General features: G+C 46.4%; 1 protein-coding gene across 15 annotated transcripts in view; it reads right to left on the minus strand.

Annotated features, from left to right (window-relative positions):
* LOC147637384 (uncharacterized) overlaps nucleotides 1-25,631 on the minus strand; it is a 154,573-nt gene that overhangs the window by 63,812 nt on the left and 65,130 nt on the right. For 9 of the 15 annotated variants that reach the window (XM_086799183.1, XM_086799171.1, XM_086799170.1 and 6 more), the window contains 4 exons: nucleotides 23,249-25,580; nucleotides 23,067-23,122; nucleotides 4,686-4,748; nucleotides 4,335-4,421 (listed from right to left, as the gene is read on the minus strand). In XM_086799183.1, coding sequence (XP_086655309.1) covers nucleotides 4,335-4,421; nucleotides 4,686-4,748; nucleotides 23,067-23,122; nucleotides 23,249-25,580 — 2,538 coding nt within the window. The remainder of the gene's footprint in view (nucleotides 1-4,334; nucleotides 4,422-4,685; nucleotides 4,749-23,066; nucleotides 23,123-23,248; nucleotides 25,581-25,631) is intronic. The other 6 variants (XM_086799172.1, XM_086799180.1, XM_086799174.1 and 3 more) reach the window with 5 other exon arrangements.

Here is a 25,631-nt window from a genome sequence, read left to right on the forward strand (position 1 = left end):
TCAAATCCAGCCATGCAAGATGGCAAAACACCAAAAATCTAGAAGAGCTATCCTCCTTTGAACGATGGAAAACATTCTCAGAGGTTGTAAGTCAGTGCTTGCAAGAAATTCCTGGACTCCATGCAATGCCAAAAAAGATGGGGAACAGACTCTGCATATCGTCCACATCCTGTCTGAGAGGCAGCTTACAACCCCAAATTATTCGAAGTCTTTGTTTCCACCATTTAGTATTCTTATGCAATCCCCATAAAGCATCGGCATGAGGCTGAATCCACGGGGAAGGAAGCAACAATTTGTACACATTACTTGCCGAAAGCATATCCAATCAAAGAGAACTGGTATGACCACCAAGTTGCCAAAGTCTGTCCTAATCATCCAAGGGTGGGATGGGTTCAAAAGGCCGCAGCATAGTAATAGTTTTCCATAGTTGCCTATGATGCAGACCCAAGTTATGTTTCAAACAAGCTTGTGGGAAAGTAAACACAAATCCCTCATCTGTTACGGCATCCGCCACAGTGGTAACTCCAATAGAGGCCAAAAAGCACGCCTTTTGTGGTTCCTGTCCTGCAAGTGGTTGAGGAAACAATGAAGACCAATGAATGCTTTCCAATTGAAAAGAATTCTTGGTCACTGCATCTCTACCATGCTAGTGAATAGAAACACAAAGCAAATTTCATGCATAAGGGCATCCCATTTTCCCTTCAAATTCACTGAGCATTGCTTCCCAAGAGTATTGCACACAAGTGTCTGCCAATTCTAACTTTGTCGAGTCCATGAACCATTAGGTTTTTTGGTGCATACTATGTTGGCTTTACAATTCTTTGCATGTCAAGCTTTAAAGCTTCATAAGAACAACCTTTGTCTTGTAACTCTCTCTACCTAGACCTCATTTTCCATTTTTCCATTTTACGTTCTTCATGCATGGAAATAGCAGTTTTAGCTTGAACCTAGTTGCTGGTCACAGACAGGACCATTTTGCGACATTTCTTGCAAGTTTTGTAAAGTATCTCTAGCCAGTTGGATGGCTTGTTTAGTTTTGTACATATACCATCGACCATAATCTCGAATTACGGCTTGCATTCTCATGACAAAATGGAACCAAGCAATGTTCATATCATCCATCATTTGTAGCTTGAGAGGCATAATTGCAGTTTTCATCATTTGCTTGAACATTGCATGTGAGAGAGAGGAATTGTTGACTGTCAACAGTTGTTTATGAGGTAGTGGTACATCAAACGATGGATCATAGAAGTAAATGCCCAACCATATAGGAGCATGGTCTGACATCAAAGTGGAACAATCCACCCACATTTTGCATATACATATGTCAGTCATATTGGTGAACATTCAGCATGTACCATCTACCCAATCTAGCCTAGTAATTGGCAAGCGCATTATGATTGAAAGTATAGCCTAGTTGGTTACCATAATTAGCAAGCCAGAGATCAACCACGCTAGTTTGCACTATGAAGTTGCTAGCTTGGTAACTCTTAAAGACCCTGAAGAAGACGAAGAAGTCGACATCTCCATCAACACAGTTTACAGAAAATCTTGTGCACGTCTCTTTCCCTGCAGAAGAGTACTTGCTAGATGATGATTATGCCCTCTAGAATCTTTTCTTTTGAGTCAATAAGGGTCCTTTGCTCGGGTCGTCGCCCAAAATGTGTATTTTTTCGCTTTATTTTGTATGTTCTAAACTGTTTCATAAACCCTAGCCAAGAGTAGGGGGGGGGTTGCTATATCCTGCCTAGGTTTACTCGAGATTTTGTTAACACAACACAGGAGGTGTTGAGTGGTGAATCAGCCGAGGGGGGACTAGAAAGCAGAGTAGGTAATGAAAATTTTTTGCGTAAGGGTCTCACCACTCCTTCACTCCAAAGGGGGGTTTGTTGGGAAATTAGAGTTAAGTGTGGGAACAGTCTCTTAGCCTAGGAATCTTCCCTCGAGGTAAGCAGTGATGTCACACCTCATTTTATAAGGTCAAAAGAGGACGTTCTACTTTCAGCCCATAAAAGGAGCACCTATGCACTCGTTTAATGGTTCAAGTGAACTAGTGCTATTCTGTCCAGTTAGTTGTGGGGCAGCATAGTAGCCATGGCTCCTCACACAGGAAGACCATCCTCCGTGAGCTCTCACCTCTAATCCAACACTTATAGCCACTATAACCCATAAATAGCCATAACTTATGGGATAACACTAATTAACACCCTAGCCCATGTAATCAGCCTGCTGCACTAATCTTCAAGGTCCGGCTAACCCTATGGTCAGCATCTGGTACGTAACACTTAGAGTATAATCCCGAAAAGCAGTGACTCTTGTGATACAATTGTAATGTTTATATTAGTTGAGGGTGAGCCAAGGCTTACTATGTAACTCGCGGCGGTGCCTGGGGGACTAGGGCCTTTGACACACTTGTTGATACCATCAATGCATATTAAAACATTTAAACATGACCACAGCCTTAACACATATCCATATACCTCCGTGTGGGTACTGATTCTTCCCCAAAAACCACGGTCTTCATGCAATAGAGCTGGTACAGTAAGTACAACTCTCCATTCAGTCGGTACAGCAAGTACGATGGCTGGTACAATAGGTACAATGGCTGGTACAGCAGGTGTAGTGGCTGGTACAGTTGGTACGATGGCTGGTACAGTAGGTACAACAAGTACAAATGCTGGTACAGCATGTACAATGACTAGTACAGCAAGTACAGTGGCTAGTACAGCAAGTACAGAAGCTGGTACAGCACGTACAGTGGCTAGTATAACTGGTACAATGGCTGGTACAATAGGTACAGTGGCTGGTACAGTAGGTACAATAAGTACAAATGCTGGTACAGTAAGTACAATGGCTAGAAATCATAATAAATGATTAAATACCCTTGCCTTCAGTATTTCTTCGCGATGGAAGCCTCCAAAATAGTCCCCAACAGCCGGTATTCTTCATGGGCAGCCTTCAAGAGAGAGAGAAAGAGAGTAGCCATCATTAGGGCAGCCTGTAACGGTGGTAGAGGCTAGTGTGCAGCAAGAGAGCCTCTATTAATGAAGAGAGAGGGCTCCAATTTATAGATTTGGGCCTCCCATGAGCTAAAATGGCAAGAGAAGGCTACAATGACAAGTGGAGAGCCACACAATAGCTGAAGTGACAAGTGTGAGGCCACTTGTCTCACTTTGATCCACTTTCTAACAAGTGTCACGCCACCTGTCTCACTTTGGTCCACTTTCTTGCCACATGTCTCACTTTGGTCCACTTTCTTGCCACTTGTCTCACTTTGAGACAAGTGGCGTGACAAGTGTCATGCCACTTGTCTCACTTTGGTCCACTTTCTTGCCACATGTCCCAATCTAAGAGATGGGTCCTTCCATAAACTTTATCTCTAAAAATATCCCAACTGGTAGACATTTTGTCATAGGCACTTTGCCAACTGTTGGTATCTGCTCAATTCCAAATGTAATGACGCGAACAGAATTTCCATCGGAGTCGGGCCAAAAATAGCAACTCTCCTAAATTTTAGGAGTGTGGTCCTTTGTATTCTAGGATAATCCCCCATTCCCAAAGCTTGTACTTTCCAAATATTTAGACATCCTGGAGTCCACCAGACCCCTTTCATACTGGGAAATGTCCAGGCTCGTGACATACTATCTCATCACACAAGATACACGAATTATTTGTCAAGGAGAAAAATCCCTCGTTCGTATCAGAAAATCAAAGGGAAGTATTGTGGTGTTAAAAAATTCTGAAGGTATCAACTCTTTAATAGATGCACTTATGCATATCCTCAGGGATCCTGTGTATGGTGGGTGAAGATTAGCTTGCACCAAAAAGATCTGTACCTTGTTTCACTCTCAATCTTCTTCTAGCCACAGATTGGCCTTGCAGATAATAAATATATATATTTTCAAAACATACATTTCAGACTGCAGAAATTCCTATAAAAGAAATCACAGTATGCTTTGCAGGTGATGAACACATTAGTGCCTTGATAGAAGGCCTGCCTCCAGGAGGAAAACAGATATGAAAGCTTCACAACTCTGACAGTGTTTATAGCACAATTCAGTAATGCAGGTCTTTGCAAATGAGTGGAGATCAAACACATCAAGTTTGTTTGTCAGTACAGAAGAGGGATGCAACTAGCAATAGACTATAAAGTTCCCATTCTGCAGAAGAGTATGAGTGATGCAACTAGTCTTTTAAAAGGCCTGTCAATTACCTCACTTGTCAAAAAACATATGAGAAACAACACACTTATTTTCCAATGTTACACACCATTTTCCGCTTCTTTTACAAGCACTAGGCTCAAAAATCAAGGTTCATCATTGAGAAGGGTTAACCTTGTTATTGACTAGAAGATCAACCTGGAAGAGTACTAATTTCCTCAAAGGGTTCTCTGTGGAATCTTTCCCCTGAAGTGAACATGTCTAAAAAATGCTTGATTAATCAAAATCTCTCTCTCGCTTTTAATCTTTGAACAATTAAACCACCAAAAATGCTTGATTAATCAAAATCTCTCTCTCTCCCTTTTAATCTTTGAACAATTAAACCACCACATTTATATGGCCAAATACTTAAGCTGCGGACGCCACACAACTACTTATATACCTATCAATAGAAGATTAATCACAACAGCAAAAGATCTGATGATGCATTGAATTATACTTCTCTTGTAAGGTTCTTAAACTAACCTTGTTTTCCACTTTCAAAAGCAGAAGATCTGGTAAAAGTCCTCTGGATAAATACTCCTTCACCTGTCATATAAGACAGTTCTAAACACACTATCGGGAACAATAAGGAGAAAGCTGGGAATTCCTTAAAAAAAATAAGAAGCAATAAACTAGGCATTCAAATCAGTGCAAATCACGCCCAGAAGTTAAACCAGAACTATTATTATAATCAGAACCCTACCTTTACAAAATGTTAAGAGTCAAGTTTCGCATGGCAACTTTTAAGATGGAGTAATTTGCTACATTAAGCAATGCTCAGAACGAATGGATGTTGGTACATAAAGCAAGTTCAAGTGATGACATGCAAACGGCCTTTGAACAAACCGTGCCGCATATCCATCTCCATTCTAGAGGACGAGGGTCACGCGGCAACTTGCCTTAAGACAATCAACACTCTCTCCTTTAAGCACAGACCACATTGGCCAAAAATACAGATTTTCTCTCAAGAATCTATTGCCATTTCTCTCCCCATCTTGTCACCTGAGTGCTCCTTGATTTCCATGCACGTGTGCCTTTGCTTCTACTTGAGCTATCTCATTTTTCATCTATTCATGGTGCTGTTTCAGTCTGTCACACCTCTCTTCAGGAGGGCCCCTCTGCAGCAGTGTAATATCATAGTTACAATGAAACGTGTCATATCAAACCTTCCAAACGTTTCGAACATTTCAAACAAGTTTCTTTCACCTATTTCTGTAAAGTTTTTTTTTTTAACATCTTTCTCAGATAGTGACCCACGCTGCCAGATTTTTATGAAACGTTTCATGAACATTTCAAACGCATATTTTTTTGAAATGCCTTCCTCTGCACAAACGACTGGAGTATCTCCAAGAGGATAAAACAGGTTTAGCCACATTCGCAAACTCCGAGAAGAATAGGACAAACACGAAAGCTTCTTTGGATAAGAAAGGGGAGGAAGATACTCTTATATACCTAGCACTAACTCTTGGGGTTAGGAACTAATCCAATAGGGTTAGGGGCCTGGGATTAGGGAAAGCACGTGGATTTAGGTGGCTAAGGTTCAGATTTAATAAATCCAAGGTTATTGGCTATTTATGACATTGGATTGTTATTTGTAACTATATAAGTGAGTCTTGGGTTATTATTGATTCATTGTGGTTTGGACCTAGACCAAGAGGCTTACTCCTACCATGGATCACCTGTAGTCTTGTCGAGGGCTCCTGTGAGCAGGCACTGGTGGTATGGGACACCAAGGCTACATGTTGAAAGACAGGTTCTTCATGTCCAAGTCCGTAAACTAGACCTCTATATCAAACTCATCCTCCGCCTGGAGGAACTCATCACAAAACATTGTCTCAAACTCTGTCGAAGTACTCGGTTTATTCCTCAGTTCTCTCCACCATGTCATGGCTTTCCCTTAAGGAGACCCCTAACCATCTAGATCTTCTACACTTCCGGGAACACGTGGAACTCGTGGGTCCTCTCCTATCTCACCTGCAAAACCCTTGGGTGCGAATGAAGGAACTAATGTTGCCGATCCCACGGGAGCCGCTACACCAATCACCACTCTTTGAAGTACAACCATCTGATCTCCCACAAAAGCTGGATCTCTTCCTGAAACTCTTCTCCTAGATGTGTCATCTGCTCCTCGAAGTAAGCTTTCTCAACCCCCTCGACCACCTCTAGCTGTACCTCTAGGGGGTTCCATGACCCACGAGGACGATCTTCCTCATGGTCCGAAATGTCATCAACAAAGTGGAGTCATGCCACCATGGTAAAGGGAGAATTAGAAAGGAAGAAAGGTCTGCTGCTACAAGATACCTATGTGTTTGATTCTGAAAATAGAGAAAAGCTGGGGAAAAAAACACAAGTTTCACACGAGAAATAGAAAGGAAGAAAGGTCTGCTGCTACAAGATACCTATGTGTTTGATTCTGAAAATTGAGAAAAGCCGGGGAAAAACAACACAAGTTTCACACGAGAAACCGGAGAAAAACATGCAAAACAAGGTAACCCACTATACTCCACGCACGAGAGATGAAGATCCGGCTGCTAATCCTCGCAATGGCTATCTTCAGTCGATTCGTAATGGGCTGAGTACAAAGGGCCTAAAGCCTTAATTGGTAAAACTAAGATACGGAGTTGAGCCCGCGCTATTGCCCCCGCCGCCTCCTTTGCCCTCGTTTCTGCCCCCCGCCGCCGCCTCTGCCCGTGCTGCTGCCCCACCTCATCCTTTGCCTTTTGCCCCCGCCTCCTCCTCTGCCCTCGTTTCTGCCCCCCGTCGCCTCCTTTGCCCGTGCTACTACCCCTGCCGCCTCCTCTGCCCTCTGCTTTTCCTTCCTCACCCCCAAAGGCCGGGAGAATCATCAATTTTTTGCAAGATGAGCTCACTTCTCTCCAACACGACATTGACATTGAGGTCCAGACCACCCTTATTGCGAGGGTTTATGACTCCCACCCCTCCCGCTCGCGCAGGCTCGTGAATGGCTTCTGGCGGCTCTCCCTTTAGAGCTGATTGTGCACTTCCAGGATACATGCCTGCTTGGTCGAGGCTTCTTCTAGGTGGACTTTCTCTCTCTGGAAGCTACTTCTCAGGTGTTGGCTAGCAGCCCCTTTCCTCTTGGCCCTAGGAAGATTTTCTTCTTTTAGTACCAGGTGGGCTTTGATCTAATGGTGGAGGATCAACGGCTTACCCCGGTCTCATTGCGATTCTCTGCTCTTCCTCGGTCTTATTTAAAGTTCTTAGCTTCCATAGGGACATCTTTTGGCCAGGTTTTAGAGGTACCGGCCCATCCGGGCTCTCCCGCCTCAGCTTCCGCTGCTGTCACCGCCGCTTCTGCTTGTGTAACTCGGGTTTTTGTGCTTGAATCGATTACTGACAATCATATCATGCTTAAGAGGCCTGACGGCTCTCGTTTCCGTCAGAGAGTGGAGATTGCAGGCATACCTGACCAGTGTCAGATTTGACATTGACAGGGCCACTTTTGTAGAGCTTGTCCCAGATCGAGAGGCCACTCTACAAGGTGGTGTGGTCTTACCCAACAGATGCCTCCTACAGCTTCCTGGACTCCATTTGCCCCTGTGCCCCACCAGGCTAGAGATGGGAGGCGCCCTTGGACCCCGTACTAGCCCCCTTACTCGCACCCTTAGAGGAGCACTCCAACCCTTTGCAGCTCTTGCATCACAGGATGTGGATCCTTCTTTGGAGGATGAGGCTCTGTAGGCACAGGATTTGGATCCCTTGCAAGAGGATGCAACATTACACATAAAGGATGATTGCACTCTTGAGGATGACACTGCGCAATCGCATTATCATGGTACCTCTCCAGTTTTGAAAACCAGCCCTGGCTTTTCCTTGGAGTGGGAACGAGAGGTAAGGTTTTTATCGTCAGATTTTCCCTCCCTTACCTATGTGAGACATACGTCTGTCTCTAAAAGGAGTCCTTCATCGACCACAAGATCTAGTCGTTCCTACTCCGAGTTCTGATAAGGATTGTCTCATGGAACATTCAGGGTCTTGGGGATTTTTTTCCGTGCCGGCAAAGGCAAATTGTCAAGACTTAGCTTCACAGTGCAATTACAAATGGACCTATGGATGTATTGCTCTTGCAAGAGCATAAATTAGATGCTAGCCAGTGTGAGAGGTCACGCAAGCTTCTTTCGGGGCACACCTTTTGGTCGCTAGCCATTGGTACCAAAGGTTTTGTTTATATTTCTGTTTCAGCTGTGGTTTTGCCTTGCATCATTGGACATGGTGTCATTTTACCTATGACAGCACAGTGGATCCTTCTTATGCAGGGTGTTACACACATTGGTATTCTTAACCTCTATGCTTCTAACCATAGAGGTGTAGCAGGGCTGGTTGCTCGGCACACTACATGGTGGCAATTCTCTCGACAGTATATCCGGAGTCCTCGATGTTCACGGCATGACACAGAAGACACTACACAACGGGACACAACACAAGAAGCGTTAGAGAGACGAGACTGTGGAAGGAACGAGAACACTTGCACTACTCAGAGAACACTGATACATGTTCTTCACTGTACCGTGCACACTCAATAGAGGTCACAGTGAAGAGGACGACACAGCACAAGCTGATGATAGAACAAATGGTACAAAGTGGTATGAAGACTGCCACATAAAGATGTCCTCCAAGTGAGAGAAGGCTACAGGACATAGTCACAAGGGATGGGGGACGGTAACGGGGGATGGGGACGGAACGGGACGGGGGATGGCCATATGTAGGGAACGGGGACGGGGGTAGGAACGGCACTTAAAAATTACTTTGTCAGTACCACCCACTCGCCTATACGGGCAAAGCTTGCATGTCCATGGCTGTGCACCACCTCCATGAGGGGATGGGGTGTGATTGACCTCATCCCACCATGTCCATCCCGTCGTCCTTCTATAGGTAGTTGGAACTTGAAGAGGCACTACCACAAGGAGGATGCCATGGATGATGGATGCCTCCTTGTCACTTGATAGCTTGAGAGAGAGAGAGAGGTAGGCTTGAGCCTTGAAAGTTGAGGGAGAACTTGAGAAGTTGAGTGTGAGGGTGGGTGGGTGTGTGTGTGTGTGTGTGAAGCTTGAGAGAGTGTGTGAGGGAGAGAGTGTGTGTCTTGAGAGGCTACAGCTTGCTTGTGTGAGAGCTTGAAACTTGAGACCTTGGCCCTTGAGGCTTGCCGCTTGAGGGAGAGAGTGTGTGTGTGTGTGAGAGAGAGAGAGAGAGTGTGTGTGTGTGTGTGAAGCTAAAGCTTGAAGTGTGAGAGGGAATGTGTGAGTGTCTTCTTATAGGGAGGGAGGCAAGAGAGAGGCCAAGGCCCAAAGCCTATGGGCCAAGGCTAAAGGCCCATGAAAAGCCCCTCCCAAACAGCCAAAAAAAAGGTCAAAAATGTGACCATTGCCCAAACAGTAACCTGCGGCGTTCCCATGCAGCCGTCCCCCACAATTGTCCCCTCCTGGATCCGTCCCCGGAACGCCGTCCCTTGTGAGGGACGCCCAGCTGGGGACGTCCGTCCGTCCCTGTCCGTCCCCGTCCCACAGTGTTCCCGGGACGGCGTCCCCCCGTTCCAAGGGTCCGTCCCCTCCGTCCCCTGTGACTATGCTACAGGATAAGGATATCCTCTAAGGTGGGACGAGGGCCATATATGCCTGAGGTTGAGACGGTGGCTTCTCCTAGCCTTGGTGGATGCCTTGGGTGGCAGCGTAGTCTCTAGTGGAATCTCCTATCTCTGGAGATGCGGTGCAGTATCAGTCGGTGGAGATGCAGTGGAGTGTCAGTCGGTGCCGTTGGAGCCTTCAATGCACCTCCTTGTGTCCGTTGTGGTGGTGAGTCTCCACTTGATGAGGACCTCCGTTGACTCATTATTGCGGTTGTGGTGGATGGTCCGTTGAGGTGGACGGTCCGTTGGCGACTTTGCGGTGGATTGTCTGGATGGTCCACCATGTGGGCACCCTTGGTGGCTACAAGAGGTGAGGATTTTCTTTTGAAAATATCTCATGACACAGTCGGCCTTTGTAGAAAAGCCAACCATCGCGTATCAAAAAGTGGCATGGTCTTGTGGCATCCAATGCCTGTTCCCACTATGTACCGAATTCCTCGAAATCTGCGTATGTGCGCTTCATGTCGTCTAGTCCCGTACCAACAAGGTCGAGTCTAGTGGTTCGAATCAAAGTTACATGTCCCTTTCTGCTCAAAGCATCAGCCACTGGATTGGCCTTTCCTAGAAGATACTCAATCATACCACCAAATTGCTGGAATATCTGGCTCCAGCGGTGCTGTCGGCCACTCCACCGTGCACTGGGCATTGTCTGAATCCAACATAATGCCTAATAGTCAGTGCGAACCTTAAGGTCACGGCCATAAAGAAAATGTTTCCAATGTTTCAAGGTTCTCATAAAGCCACCTTGAGGTTCTTGAATGCCTCCAACACTCGTGGAGTCATTCGAATCCGTTGCCTTCTTGTCTTGACACCCTTTAGCAGATCGGTGAGATTCACCGAGAGGTCAGAAAACTTGTCTATGTGGGTGGAGTATTCCTGGCCATGGTTTTTTCCCAACGTGTCCGGTTCAAATTCCGTACTGCTGCCCACGTTCGTGTCTGTACACGTCCGATAGGGTCTACCGTACGGTGCCCTAAATTTTGGGCCTCTTGGGTTTTTGGTCCGCCAACGCCGATTTGACGTTTCCCCTTGCGCGGCTGCTATCGCTTGTACCCGCGACGGTAGACTATCGAGCTACTATCGCCTCATGCCTGTACCCGGCTGCTGTCGCCTGTACCCAACGTCCAAGACAAGTCACAACTCACAAGTCAAGGCTCGCCGTCAGGACCCGTCACCCAGCCTCCCAGGTACACCCGGCACCATATGAGTCTCGAGTTTATGCTTTTTCTGCCTGCACCGTGCACAGAATCTGATGCTGCCTGCGCCCCCTTCTAGTATGATGTATCTACAATGTATAGCCTGCGCCTCCCTCTTCCATAAGTGCACCCACCTTTTTTCTACCTTCGCCTCCCCCTTCCCCCTCTCGTGAGAGTCAAGACTTGAGCTGTGAGCAGTGCTGCTAGGCCATTGGCATGTGCAGTGTGCACAGTGTGTGGTTGTTGGCTTCATGCATGTGCAGTGACAATTTACAAGCTCACACTGCACAGAATCACAACTTTGAACTTACATAATACAAAGTTACAACTTACAAAGTTGCAAGTGTGCACTGTGCACTGTGCACCTTTCCCTTGAGGCTCTGGACCCTCTTCAAAGTTCATACTTCAAAATTCAAGAGTCAAGTTTGTTCAAACGTGAATTTTGCGCCAAATGTCGGCCTCTTCAACCTCTAACGAAGTTCTGTCTAAATCACCCTTTTTACAGATGGGTCGATCCAAGCGTCTGCAGTGGCAATATGTGATCCAAGTAAAGGCAAGGCCCTTGGGAAAGGGCAATTCACCTATAAATGCAATTATTGCCCTCATCAATGGGATGGAGGCAGGCTACGCATTCGGGCACACATTTTGGGCTTGGTTGGCCATGGTGTGGGGCCTCGCACAAATGTATCAGAGGAGGTTAAAGATGTTTGCAGGAGGTTGCATGCAGATAGTCGTAGCGGTGTTCATGGCTGAGAGGCTTTTGTGGATGCTTTGGTGGATGATATGGGTGGAGATGTATCTCAGGGTGCAGGGTCCGCATCAATGGGCACACAGGGAAGTGCACAAGTCAGCAGTAGTGCAAATGCTGGGTCATCATGTAAGAAGAGAAAGATGTCTAAAGGGAAGGGAGAGTGCACAAGTCAGCAGTAGTGCAAATGTTTGGTCATCAATGGGCACACAGGGAAGTGCACAAGTCAGTAGTAGTGCAAATGTTGGGTCATCATGTAAGAAAAGAAATTAGTGGCAATCTCTCTAACCATAAGAGGATCTGAATGAAGAGTGCCATGCCCCTGGGTCGGGGGAGGTTTGCGGACGTGAACCTACAGTTGGTGGTGAGCTTGCCTACACCCCCTTTATTTGGTTTCTCTAATCTTGTGTTTGCTTGTGTATTACGTGATGCTTGGGAGGAGTTCCTCACACATATAGCCCCTTAAAATACTTTCTAGGACGAGATTGCCGTAACTTAGCAAAAAAAGCCGAACTTAGAGGAGAACTAACAAATGAGCTTAACGTCGAGAGAAGAGAACCACAAATAGGTGGAAATAGAGGTTGGAGAACCAATGGATGACATAGAATGGAGGAACACACTTAACTTTATCAAGAAGGGCTAGACCAAAGAAATGGAGGAAGTGGAGAAAGATGCATAGAATGGAGAAACACGCTTCACCACCTTTACATTTTAACCAGAGAACCACGTCATTATAATGGGCAAAGTGACCCTCTACAAGTGCCCCAGAATTTCAGTGTACCTGTAGTAGGGTTGGTTGTTCGGCACACTAAGTGGTGGCCCTTCTTTGGACAGTATGTCTGGAGTCCTTGATGCTCACGGCGTGACACGCAGCACATGCACTAGTAGACACTATGGAGTGGAGCACAACAGAAGTGACAAGATTGCAAGAGGAACAAGAAGCGACACTTGCACTACTCTAAACACTGTTACACATCCTTCATTGTACCATGCACACTTAGCAGAGGTCACAGTGAAGAGGACGACACACAGCTCAAGGTGATGGCAAGTGACTATAGCACCCAAGAGATGAGTCGAGGGACCATATAAGCAGTCCGGCAACATGCGGTGAAGTTGGTGGAGTAGGTGGCATCTCCTATCTTTGGTAGATGTCCCAAGGTAGCAGCCTTTGGTAGAATCTCCTATTTCTAGGAGATGCCCGTTGGAGTGTTAGTTGGTGCCTTCAATGCCGGTGCCTGCACCGCTCTTTGTGTCCGTCGTGGTGCGCCTCCGCTTCCGGATGGTCCACCGAATGCTCCGAGGTGGTACTCTAGGTTGACCCACTGTGATGGTGTGATAGTGTTCTGCTCCTACGATGTGGCGGTGTGACACTGTTATAGTGGTCCATCCAATGTGGGCACCCTTGGTGGCTACAGGTCGCCCACCACTAGAGTGCTCACCATCCTTGGTGAGGAAGATAGGGAATATTTTGCAGTGAAGATTATTACATATATGGAGATACATGAAAAGATGCATTATGTGCTATTTACATTATAAAAGATGATGCAAAATTAAAGAGCTGACATCATAAAAAGATGGCATATACAATGACAGCATAAACTAAAAATGTTCCTCATGATATTGTAGTTTCTGAGTGCTACTAGATGTAGTACTAGGTGTTCCAGTCGATGAAGAAGTCGAAGGACCAGAGAGAAGGAACTAGAGAGGGTGGAGGGACTCTCGTAGGGCATCCAGGTCAGTCGCTTGGGCTGTAAAGAGACCAACTCCCAAGTCTACTGTTCCACCAGATCATGTCATGCCAACACATCATCGGTGCTGTGGGAAGATGAAGAAGTCGATGAAGTAATCGAAGCACCAGAGAGAAGGAACTAGAGAGGGTCACGTCATGCCAACACATCGTCGGTCCTATGGGAAGATGTAGTACTAGGTGTTCCAGTCGATGAAGAAGTCGAAGGACCAGAGAGAAGGAACTAGAGAGAGTGGAGGGAATCTCGTAGGGCATCCAGGTCAGTCGCTTGGGCTGTAAAGAGACCAACTCCCAAGTCTCTCCAATGTGGGCACTTGAGTCTGACGACCTTGGATGGTGTCTGCAGCTTGGCAAATGTGACCCCTCTGGCGCCGACGATCACTGGAGAGCTCAAAAATGTAGTTGGTGAGCTCGACGCGGACGAGGCAAACATAACTGCTTTGGAGGGTCGGGAAACCATAGGCAAGAAAGATCTCCCACCGAGATGTCTGGAGCACTGTGAGAAAACGGGAAATCTGGAAGCTTGATGCGCTCAGTGTCTCCCTCCCGATCAACACAGAAGGTCACCTCGTGTGGAGAACCCAAAGTAGGTGCTGGCAAGGATGGCCCTCCAGAGGCAATGGTAGGGGTGACTGCAGGGATGGCACTGGTCACCATGGTAGGAGTGGCAGATGAGGATAGTGAGGATGTCCCGCGAGCTACCGATGGAGGGAGAGAACTGGAGAGGTTGCTGTGGATGGGTGGCGAGGTGGAAAGAGGAAATACCGTTGCTGTCGAGGAAGATGGGAAGGTGAGAGGGAAGAAACTGTTGATGTCGAGGATGGGGAGGTGGAGAGGGAGAAACTGCTGATGTCAAGGATGGTGGGTGGAGAGGGAGAAACTGCTAATGTCAAGGATGGTGGTGACGGGATGACGTGGTGCCGTCGATAGTGCCAGTAGGTGGAATGGGCGGGGAAACTGGGGGAACAGTGCATCGACGTGATGAGGTGGGAAGATCACATTGCACCCGAGGTTGGATGCGGGATGCAGAGGTTTAAGACTGGCAAGGTTGGCGAGGTGGTGGAGAGGTAAGTGGGATGGGAGGCTATTGTAGAAGATATGTGAGGAAACGTGCAGAGGGCCAAGTAAAGGAGGTGATTTCAGGCTTATAAAGTTGGGTCTGAAATCTGCGGCAACGGAGGCGGAGGGATTCATATAGGAGATGATGAAAGGGAAAGGGGTGGTCTGTGCATAAACAGTGGAATGCCTTCGTGTAGTGGGTGGAAATGAAGGGAAGTGGAGCAGTGGGGATCTCGCGGAGTCGAAGATAGTAATGGAACAAGATAGGGATGTATTGTACGTTGGCGATAGGGGGTAAACGGGTAGGAGCCAGCAAAGCGATTGTGGCGGCAGAAAGCTCGGTTGGGGAGATATCAATAAGGCGAGTATCAGAAAGCCAATGGAGGACCGACCTCTCAAGAGAGGCAATGTGATGGGCAAGGTAGGCGGATGTGAGGCGCTGCCCATGTATCGCAGAAAAGTTGGTGAGGAAGGCAGCGCAAAGGGAGGCATCAAGGTCAAACAAAGCCGGAATAGAGGCCAAAACCTGCATGCCCAAGATAGCTCAAGGTGTTAAGCTGGGGAAGTTGGAAGGGGTGTGGGTCAATGAAATTCATGGGGGGTGGTGTGGGAGGTGGAGGTAGGCAAATGGAAATGATGGATCGAAATAGGAAAGACGATGTACTACGGGTGGAGTGGTGGTGAAGAGGTAGCCGAGGGGGTGGGATGGGGTTTGGAGTGACAGCATCACCCTCAGAGGGAATATGTTGAGGATTGCTATCGGAAGAGGATGTGCAGGAGGAGGAATCTAAAGAATCCAAAGAAGTGGTTGGATAGGTTACCTGTGGGGCCATAGTGGTCGGAGCTGCCGATGCATGAGGGGACAGTGGTGCACTAGAGCCAGAACCTGCCGGTGGAGTTGTCACAAGTACATTATCAGGAGGAGGCTCCTGAGAGGGTTGTGCCATTTGTGAAGAGGAAGAGTGCACTGGTCGTAAGAAGCGAGATATGGAGTGCTTGTACAACAAAAGAGTGGCAGGTAACCCATCTGCCATGAAGAAATGACAAGGAAGTGATTGGTGAGGTAGAAAAGGAGAAAGATCTAAAATAGAAGACACGGAGAGAGGGGTTTTTTTTTAATGTCTTTTTTTTTGGGGGGGCTGCAGAGCGAGTGGACGAAGCGAGAAGGAAGGGGGAAAGATGGCAATGGGAAGGCTAGGCATGGGGTGAGTCTGCAAGAGGGGTAGAGTGGGGGGGAGGTGTTGAGAGGGGTGGAAGAGAGAGGAGATGGGGCGAGGGTAAGGCGAGAAATTGAGTCGGTGAGGGAGTGGGAGGTAGCGAAGCGAAGGGAGATATAGGCGAGTGTCCGGCGAGGGGGGAAGTCAGCGAGGGGGGTAACGAGTCAGTGAAGAGAGGAGGGAAGGGCGAAGTGGGGGAGTCGGCGAGGGGGGAAGGTGGTTTTCGGGGGGGGGGGGGGGGGGGAGTTGGTGAAAGGAGGGACGGGCGAGTGTCAAGCGAGGGGGGGGGAGTCGGTGAAGAGAGGAGGGAAGGGTAGTCAGTGAGGGGGGTACGAGTCAGTGAAGAGAGGAGGGAAGGGTAGTCAGTGTCAAGCGAGGGGGGGTAGTTGGCAAGGGGGTGTGGGTAAGTTGAGAGAGAGGGTTGGGTTGGGGTCGAGAGTCCGGAGGGAGGGTGAAGGTCGAGTCGTGCGGAGGGGGAGGGGCGGGGTGGTTGGAGTCGAGTTGTGGAAGAGGGGTGGAGGGGCTGAGTTGTCCGAAGGGGGTAGAGAGAGGGACTATGAAGTGAGTCGTGAGGGGGGGTTGAGGTTGGTTGAGTCATGAGGGGGTAGAGAGAGGGTGGGGTAGAGTCATAGGAGGGTGTATGAGGGGGAGTGAGGTTGGTTGAGTCATTGAGTCACGAGGGGATAGAGAGAGGCTGGGGTAGAGCCGTGGGAGAGTGTAAGAGTGAAGAGGGGAGACTCTGGGGTGAGTCGTGAGGGGGTGGGTTTTGGGTTGAGTCGTGAGAGGGGGTGAGGTTGGTTGAGTCGTGAGGGTACGGTAGAGTCGTGGGAGAGGGTTGGGGCAGCCGAGTCATGAGGGGGTTGGGGTGGTGTCAAGTCGTTAGAGGGTTAGGGTGGAGTCGAGTCGTGAGAGGGGTGGGGCCGCTGAGTCGCTTAGAGAGGAGGTGGCTACTCGGTGAAAGGGGGAGATGGAAGAGGAAAAAAACAGCGACCCCTGAAGAGAGGGACCGAGGGCGGGTGCAGGTTCCGAGCTGACAGGAAAGAAAAACTCAAACATGAGGGGCGTTTTTTCTTTTCATTTCTTTTCTTTTTTGCTACTGCGTCTGCTTCTTCTTTTTGTGTTGCTTCTTCTCTCTCTTCGCCCCCCGACCCCCCCCCCCCCTCTTTGGAAAGGTGGGATGGATGATGGTTAAAGGGAGGCTACAGGGGAGGCTTCTGGGCAATAAGCTTGATCCTTGAGCCGTTGACCAAGGGAAGAAGCAGGCTGTCCAAAGTGCGGAGTTGCGCAGTGCTGAGGAAGAATGTGGTGGATCAGCAATAGTCCTCCCCAAGACGGAACCAGCTTTTTTGCCCGTTTCAAATAACGATCTTGGTACACCAGGACCAGTTGGCCTTCTTGGAATTGGGGCTTCTAGAGATGTCGGTCATGCCATGCCTTCCTTCGGTATTGTTCCACCTGCAAAGCCAATGCTCGGGTTTCATCCAGGATGGTTGGACGGAGCAACGAGGCACTGTGGGCAGCGTTGTCCTGGCGGGCGGTTCCTACTCGGTATGACCCATGGTTAAATTCGAAGGGCACGAAAGACTTGAGACTGGGGACCAACTGGAAAGGATTATGGTGTGTCGTGGCTTTGAAGGTGGTTCTATAAGCCCACAAGGTGCCAAGAAGAACCTCGGACCAGTGGCTAGGGTATTGATGGCACATCTTGCGGAGTAAGTGACAGAGCACTTTGTTCGTGCTAATAAGCACATGACTTGCAGTGGAAGATCTTATACCTGCTCAATAAGGTGGTAATATAACTTCATTGACAAAGTATCACAAGATTTTGGTAATAACTTCATTGACATGGTGAATTGAATGGAATCTTTGAACATTGTTGGCCACCACAAGCCATGCTGGAACAAGAGGGCGCTCGAGATGTGGCCGGGATAGTAACCACCACCATGGCCGGAGTGGGCATCTTGGATCATGTGAGGCACGTTATGAGGGCTGACGCACCTTCGTAAAACACCATCATGATCAAGAGTTGGCCAGCTATGATTTGAAAGGGTCGGCTCTTCACCAAAAGCCAGCGCTTGTCCTTGGGGCTAGCGCCAATTGGAAATTGTCATGTGGAAAGCAAGGCAAGAACATCCCCATCCTAATCTGGGGCAGCATCAACTTTGAAAAGAACACTATCAGGAAGGTCATCCTCAATGCCTGTTTGCAAGCTCCCCAGTGTCAATGCAGGAGAGGTGGTCCGCCATGACGTGATGTTTTCCCGGGCGAAGGAGGATCTCAAAGTCGAATTCTTGGAAGAGCAGCAACCACTGCCAGACACGACCCACCACTTGGGGTTTGTTGAGAAGATACTTAAGAGCATGGTACTCCGAGATGACGGTGAAGTGGGAGCCCAAAAGATAGTGTAGGAACTTTTGGCAAGCATAGACTATAGCCAAGCCATCCCGCTCGGTGGTGTTGCAGTTTTGTTCAACGGGTGTGATGTCATGTGCATGAGTTAATCCAGATGCTCATAGACATGTATATTCTCATTAGCAAACATATGGGCAGATTTAGAGCAGATTTTGCAGCCCTACAAGGTCCCAGAAGTACCCAAGACATAGTCCAATGGTTGGGACACCTTTTGGGCATAGTTTGGGCACAAAATATGACTTTTTGAACAATGCTTTGTGGGAAAAATAGACAAAACCGACTTGATTACGAATTGATACTTTTCCCTATAAATAGGATCATTAGACATTCATTAGAATCATCATTCAAAGATTAAGACGATCCATTTGTTAGAGCCTACAAGGCAGCAAGGACATAGTGGTGGATAAGCAGGAGCTTCTCTTGTCCGGTTGCAAGTAGAGGGCTGCAAAGATCTTTGGTATGCATCATGAAGCTGTGAATCAGCAAGATCATTGTATATATATCATGTTTTGGCAATATACACTAGATTAGGTCTCTCTCTCCTTCTCTTGTGTGTCTTTGCTAAACATAGGATTAGCGTTAATTTTTTTTGCTTAGCATTAATCAAGAACACACTTCCGCAACCCATGTTACATTGGTATCAGAGCCTAGGTCATCCTAGGAGAGCCCTTAGCTTACGTTTTGTGCATGCTTAATCAGGGTTTCTGAAATAAAGATTTGCGTTTGAGGGTTTGAAAGCAAAATTAGGGTTTGCATTTTTGCATCAAGTTTTTATTCATTTTCAGCATAGTATAGTGCTAGAAAGTCTAGATTTATGCCTAGCATGATCCTAGGGAATTTAGAAAGCATGTAGAACTCTAGGGTTAGGGTTTTTGGGCTGATTACAACAAAAAAAACAACAAAACAATATCATGAGTTAAGAGACAATGGACGACTTTCTCAAGAGTTTATCCAATGAAGAGTTGTGGGAATTTAAGAAGTCGGCAGCCAGATTCATCTAGCTTTTAGCAAACGATGGAGCAAAGCCCGATGATCCTAAAAGGCAGAAGGCAAAGAGACACTTGGTGGCAGTTCGACTTGAGATCCAAACCCAACAGACAGCAAGGATGCTAGCACAGAAAAATTCACCAGTGGTTGACACTCAGCAAGAGGATGTTTCCAAGAATACCGGAGAGCTTCTAGGATTGGAAGTGGACTAGGAGACAATTTCCTCGAGAAAAGAGTGTGGACCGGTGAAGGATTCTAAGGAGATGACAATGCCCATGGTGGATAAGTCAGAGCTAGCAAAGGAATCACCCAGGGTTGTGAAGCAACCCAAGATTGAGAGCATTAATCTGAGTGAAGAAGAACTTCCAAGGCAAGAGAAGTTTCACAATGATGCTATCACAAATGGGAAGATTCAAGTACAGGTTCATCCATTGTTCGAGATGTCATTGCCCGAGGACGAGCTGACTGAGGAGTTACAAGTGCCACTGCCCAAGGATCTCACCGAATCCGATACAACAGAGGACGACGAGACTAGTGCCACAAGAATTTCCAAGAGAGTCTCGTATTGGAACAACATCCATTGGAAAAGGAACCAGAACCACAACCACAACCTGAATCCAAACCCGAACCCAAACTTGAAACCCAAAGAGCTGATTCTAGAGTAGGTAGATCTTTCCGAATCCTATGTGGAGGAGGATGAGGACATCTCGACAGTTTTAGAGGAGCTTCCAGAAAATCTCTCCGAATTCAAGGAGGAGAAAGAGACTACATGTGATTTAGAAGATATTGAGACCGAGCTAGAGAACTTAAAGACCGAGTCAGAGAGCTTGAGGATTGAGCCGATGGATATAAAGTGCAGTCTTTAATTGGACCGAAATGGAATCACATCAATAGTGTATGGATTACCCCAGTGTTCCGAGCTTAGCAGGAGAGGATGTCATGTGCATCCATTAATCCCAATGCTCATAGACATATATATTCTCATTAGCAAATATATGGGCAGATTTAGGGCGGATTTTGCAGCCCTATAGGCTCCCAAAAGTGCCCAAGACATAGTCCAATGGTTGGGACACCTTTTGGGCATAGTTTGGACACAAAATATTACTTTTTAGACAATGTTTTGTGGGAGAAATAGGCAAAACCGACCTGATTACGAATTGATACCTTTTCCCTGTAAATAGGATCATTAGGCATTCATTAGAATCATCATTCAAAGATCAAGAGGATCCATTTGCCACAGTTTGCAAGGCAGCAAGGACACAGTGATGGATCAGCAAGATCTTCTCTTGTCCGATTGCAAGTAGAGGGTAGCTGCAGGGATCTTTGGTATGTATCATGAAGCTGTGTATCAGCAAGATCATTGTATATATAGCATGTTTTGGCAATATACAGTAGATTAGATCTATCTCTCCTTCTCTTCTGTGTCTTTGCTAACATAGGATTAGCATTAATCTTCTTTGCTTAGCGTTAATCAAGAACATGCTTCCGCAACGCATGTTACATGTGAGGAGGTGGCTGGCATAGTAGATTGGTCTGTCCATCTTGTATTCCACACTCAGTTGAGTAAGGACCGCCGCCACAGTAGTAAGGCTTGCATCTGTATGGGCATGGAAGATGGTCGACTAGTTAGGTGGGATGAGAATGGGAGCTTTGGTGAGGCGCTTTTTAAGGTAGCAGAAGGCAATAGAGGCTGGATCGGACCTCTGGAAGATTATGGATGGCTTGACTAGGCAAGTCAGTGGAAGGGCCACATCGGCATAACATATTGATGAAACGACGGTGTGTCCGACAAAAACTTGGGTTCCTTTAGCGCTAATGGGGGGAGGAAGACGAAGGATGGCAATGATTTTATCACGGTCGGGAGCCAAGCCTTTGAAAGAGATGATGTGACCTAGGAGGGTGCCCCGTACCACCAAAAAATGACGCTTAAAGGATTGAGGCGTAGCCGGAAGGAGCGACATTTGGCAAAAACTAGAGTTAACTTAGAAAGATATTATGGGAAGAACTCTATCCGAGAGACAAGGTTGTGAAGTTAGAAAAACCGGGCTGACAAAGTATCATCCCCCATTTGCTTTGTAAGCATGGCCTTCCTTTATGATTGGGTGACCACTATGGCGGATGGTGGATCCTCATGAGTGGTTGGTGTCGGACACACCAAGGGTGGGAGAGGAAGGGGGGCAAGTGGACAGTGGATGTCCTAGTGAGACTAAGCGGTGGTAGGCATGGCTGCTAGGGGTTGTTTGAAACACGTTTTAATCAAATCCCAAACATTTCAAAAACGTTCAAAGGGGAGACTTAAGGTCCCAAAATTTATATATAAGCTTATAATATGCAAAAAATATGTTGCCTTGCCTGCAAAACAATATTAAACATGTATCATTTATACATTAAAACATGTTTACAAGTTAAAACTAAAGATTTAGAGAGCTCTCTAGATAAAAAACACCCAAATCGTATTGATAATAGGTGGGAGGGAAAGAAACACGTTTCATTTGAAAGAAACGTTTATGAAACATTTCGTTTCAGAAAAAATGAATGAAACGCGTTTCTTTGCAACTATGGTGGTAGGGGCTCAGAATGTGAAGTCGGAGGAAGTGGATGCCCTTTGCTTAGGGCAATCCCAGGTATAATGATCCTTGGATTCTAGACAATGCTTGCAAGGCGGAGCATCTTTAGGAAGGAGGCATCGGCTTTGGTAATGGCCATATTCCCCACATCTGTAGCAGCAAGTTTGAGTGGATATGAACAAAGCCAAAACAAGAAAATTGCATTTTATCATTCGAATGAGGGAAAGTGCCCTTTTATAGAATATGCTCAAGGTATTATCATCCCTTTGCCTTATGGGATAACTCATACACACCACCTCCTGCCTTTACATTTTAACCAGAAAACCACGTCATTACAAAGGGCAAACCGACCCCTCTACAAGCGCAGCACAGGGTTGTGGGGGGGATAGGCAATGAGACTAAGCGTAAGAGTGATAAGCATAGGCAGGAGGGGTCGATAAGGCATACGCAGACAGCTGATAAGCTACGGGGTAGAGGTATGTGGTAAAGATCCGATCGGTGCGGATGGCGCCAAACTTGTCACGTTAGCAAGCCGTTCGCCTGGGCAGGTGTGAAAATGTTGCAAAGGGCGCCGAGCACTGTAACAAACATCGGGTCACGTCAGCAAGCCGTTCGCCTGGACAGGTGTGAAAATGTTGCAGTGCCAAGCACCGTAACAAACAGCAGGGATAAGCGTGAAGGATCTGCATTGGGTGACAAGGACGGATGAAGGTCGAAGTAGAGGCTTGCAATGTCGAGTTGGAGCAGAAGGGAGTCACGTCGGTGAAGATGGCCGACTTGTGAAGTGGCAAAGCGAGGAGGGTGGTGGCGGCTTCAGCCTGTGTAGGAGCAGCGGAAAAGCTAGGCAACTTCAGAATAATAACTAGGTGACGGAAGGGCCACGCGACTTCAAAATAAGAGCTAGGCAGAGAAGCAGTGGGCGATCTAAAGCATGACGACCGAGCAGCACTATAACATGAATTAAGCTAGATGGGAGGGAGAGTGATGGAAACTCACCCTCCCGAGCAGGATTGCCAAAAACTTGCCCTACCTGTAGCAGCAAGTTTGAGTGGAGCCAAAACAAGAAAATTGCATTGATCATTCGAACGAGGGAAAGTGCCCTTTCATACAATATGCTCAAGGCATTATCATCCCTTTGCCTTACACACACACACACCACCTCTGCCTTTACACTTTAACCAGAAAACCACGTCATTACATTACAATGGGCAAACGGACCCATCTACATGTACATTTCCAGAAGTTTGAAATAAAAATTTGGATGGAAACCAATAGGTAGCTCAGAACCTTTTCGGATGCAGCTTGACGCCTACTTTTCTCAGTCTCATCTGTGATGTTGGGTCCTGCCAGCAATATATAATAGTTCGTTTGTCTTGAGCAATGCATAGAAGAGTGCCCACTCACACACATGTATGTATGGATGACGTACATGTGTTACATACACAAGGAAGAACTAAACAAACATTTACCTCCAAGTCTTAAGACCTCTGCTGCCAATGATTTCATTCTTTGTTTGCTCTCAGTCTCCCTTTCGGTGACAGCTTGCTGTAGCTGCTCCAGCTGCTTTGTCAGCCTTACTCTCTCCTTCTGCGATTCTGAAATTTCCATGTCAAGACTGTCAATCTTTTCACTGTATTGAGATTTTAATTTTGTTGCTGCAAGCTCTTTTTCTTTCAGTAGCAACTGCAAGTTCAAGATTTCATCGCCTGATCCAGATTGCTCTCGTGTGGCTCTAGCCAACTCCCGTTGCAGGGATTCAACCTGTTCAACCCCTACCTTGGTCAAATTTTCAATCATCAGCTCCTTCTCCGTTACTTTAGTTTGAAGCGATCTTATCTCTATATCTAGACCATCCTTCTCATGCTGCATCTTTATGATCTCTCCCTCTAAAATTTGGGTTTTAATTCCCCATTCCTGTGATGCTCGTTCGTGCATGCTTTTATCTTCCCTGATCACTCTTCGCAGCTCCTCAACTGAATCCATTGAACCAGAACATTCAGTCTTCATGCTTGATAACTTAGTTTCGAGGGTTTTCACAGTGTTGCACAACTCCTTCCTTGAATTTTCAAATGACAAATATTGCTCCTTGCTTTGCAACTTCAATCTCTCAATTTCTGCAGTCAGTGCTTCCTTTTCGTGCTTGATACTGTCTTTCTCATCCTCAAGTGTTGACACCTTTGCATTCTCTTTTTCTTGAAACTTTTGAAGTGACAACTGAAGATCTCTGATCTGTGTTGATGACGCAGAAAGTTCCACTATAAGTAATTCTTTTTCTGCTTTGATACTGGTGATCTCTTTGGAGAGTAGCCGCAGTTCGTCATTCCAATCATTGCTGGAGCTTTCGTATTGTCTTGCATGGTTTTGAAGTTGTTCCTTTACACTTTCCAATTCATTTTTCAGCCTGGATGCTACATCCAACATATATGTCTTCTCTGTCTTCCTAAGACTATGAATTTCTTCCAGACAAATTTTAACACTGGAGAGGACTCCAGTGAGAGAGGTAACTGAGTTCATTCCTCTTGCAGGCTCGTCGACATCAGTATTGTGCCCATGCTGTTGCAGACTTTTATCATAATCTGTATCTGCCTTGTTTTGAAATTCTTTAAGCATGTCTTCTTTCAAACTGTTCATGGATCTCAATGCATCCAGCAGAATATCTTGAGCAGAGGAAGCCTCCTTTTTGAGCTCCTCAAGCCTTTGCTTGCTAGCTGCATTGTCCATAACGATTTCCTGCAGCTCTACCTTCATCTTTTGAAGTTGTTGCATTATAGTAGACCCTAGCAATTCAGCTTCAATCATCTCAGAATTCTCTGAAGCAAGAAAATTGTAAATGTCCTCTAGAATTTTTTTCATGTCTTCCAACTGTTTTTGTGAGCCAGAAGATACCTTTACAAGCTTTTCCTGTTCTGAAAGTTTACTCTCAGCTTCCTCTCTTTCAAGTTCAGCTTTGCGTAGCTTAGAATCAAACTCTTTATGCTCATTCCTCAAGAGATTTATTTTGAAAATGATATCAGGAATGCCTAACACCGCCTTGATGAAAGTTTCTTGTAGGAGAGATTTACCTTCGACTTTATTCATAATATATTCTATTCCGTACGGTTTGCTGTTATTGTAATCTGCTTCTGCTGTGACAATGTTTTCTAAAAGCTGCAAGTTCTTTGTTATGGCTTTATGACAAGAGGCTGCCTCTTCATAGAATGATTCTAATTCATCCTTGCGTGCTTTGAACAGTTTTATCTGTGAATGCAAGTTCTCCTTGCTGATGGCTTTCTCTTCAACAGAAATATCGAAACATTTCATGCCATCCTGCAAGTTGGTTAACTGGCCATACAGTCCTTGCTTTTCTGCCTGCAATTGTATAATCCCAGCCCTAAGCTCATCTCTTTCTTTCAAAAGGTTCTGCACTTTTTCCATTAAACCCTGAAGTTTGCATCTATGCTCAAAGGCTTCCGGCAAGGTTATATTTCTCTGCTTGCTCTTCAGGTTAAGGCTGTGTGTATATTGTTGTTCAGAAGAAGGCGTGACAGTTTCAGCATGCTCCTGTCCTTCTGAGACATGAAAATCATCTATATGGGCCAACATGTTGTTCAAATTTGTCAAATGGGTCGACAAAATCTCTTGTTCAGACCCCACAATCTCAAGCCTGTTTTCAAGCTCAGAGATTTTTTTCTGCTTACTAAATAAACATGCATCAGAAGATATTTTCTCCTTCTTCAGATCCTGCAATATAACCATTGTATGTTTTGAGAGAAAGAACTGCTGTTTAGCAAGCCTCAACTTTTCCTTGAGTTTGGCGCAGATCTGATGTTCCCAATTAAGAGGTGCTGCATTTCCCTATTTAAGTATCAGTTG

Source organism: Cibotium barometz, chromosome 6, assembly GCF_041138505.1.
Source record: "Cibotium barometz isolate CiBa-2024 chromosome 6, ASM4113850v1, whole genome shotgun sequence".
NCBI lineage: Eukaryota > Viridiplantae > Streptophyta > Polypodiopsida > Cyatheales > Cibotiaceae > Cibotium > Cibotium barometz.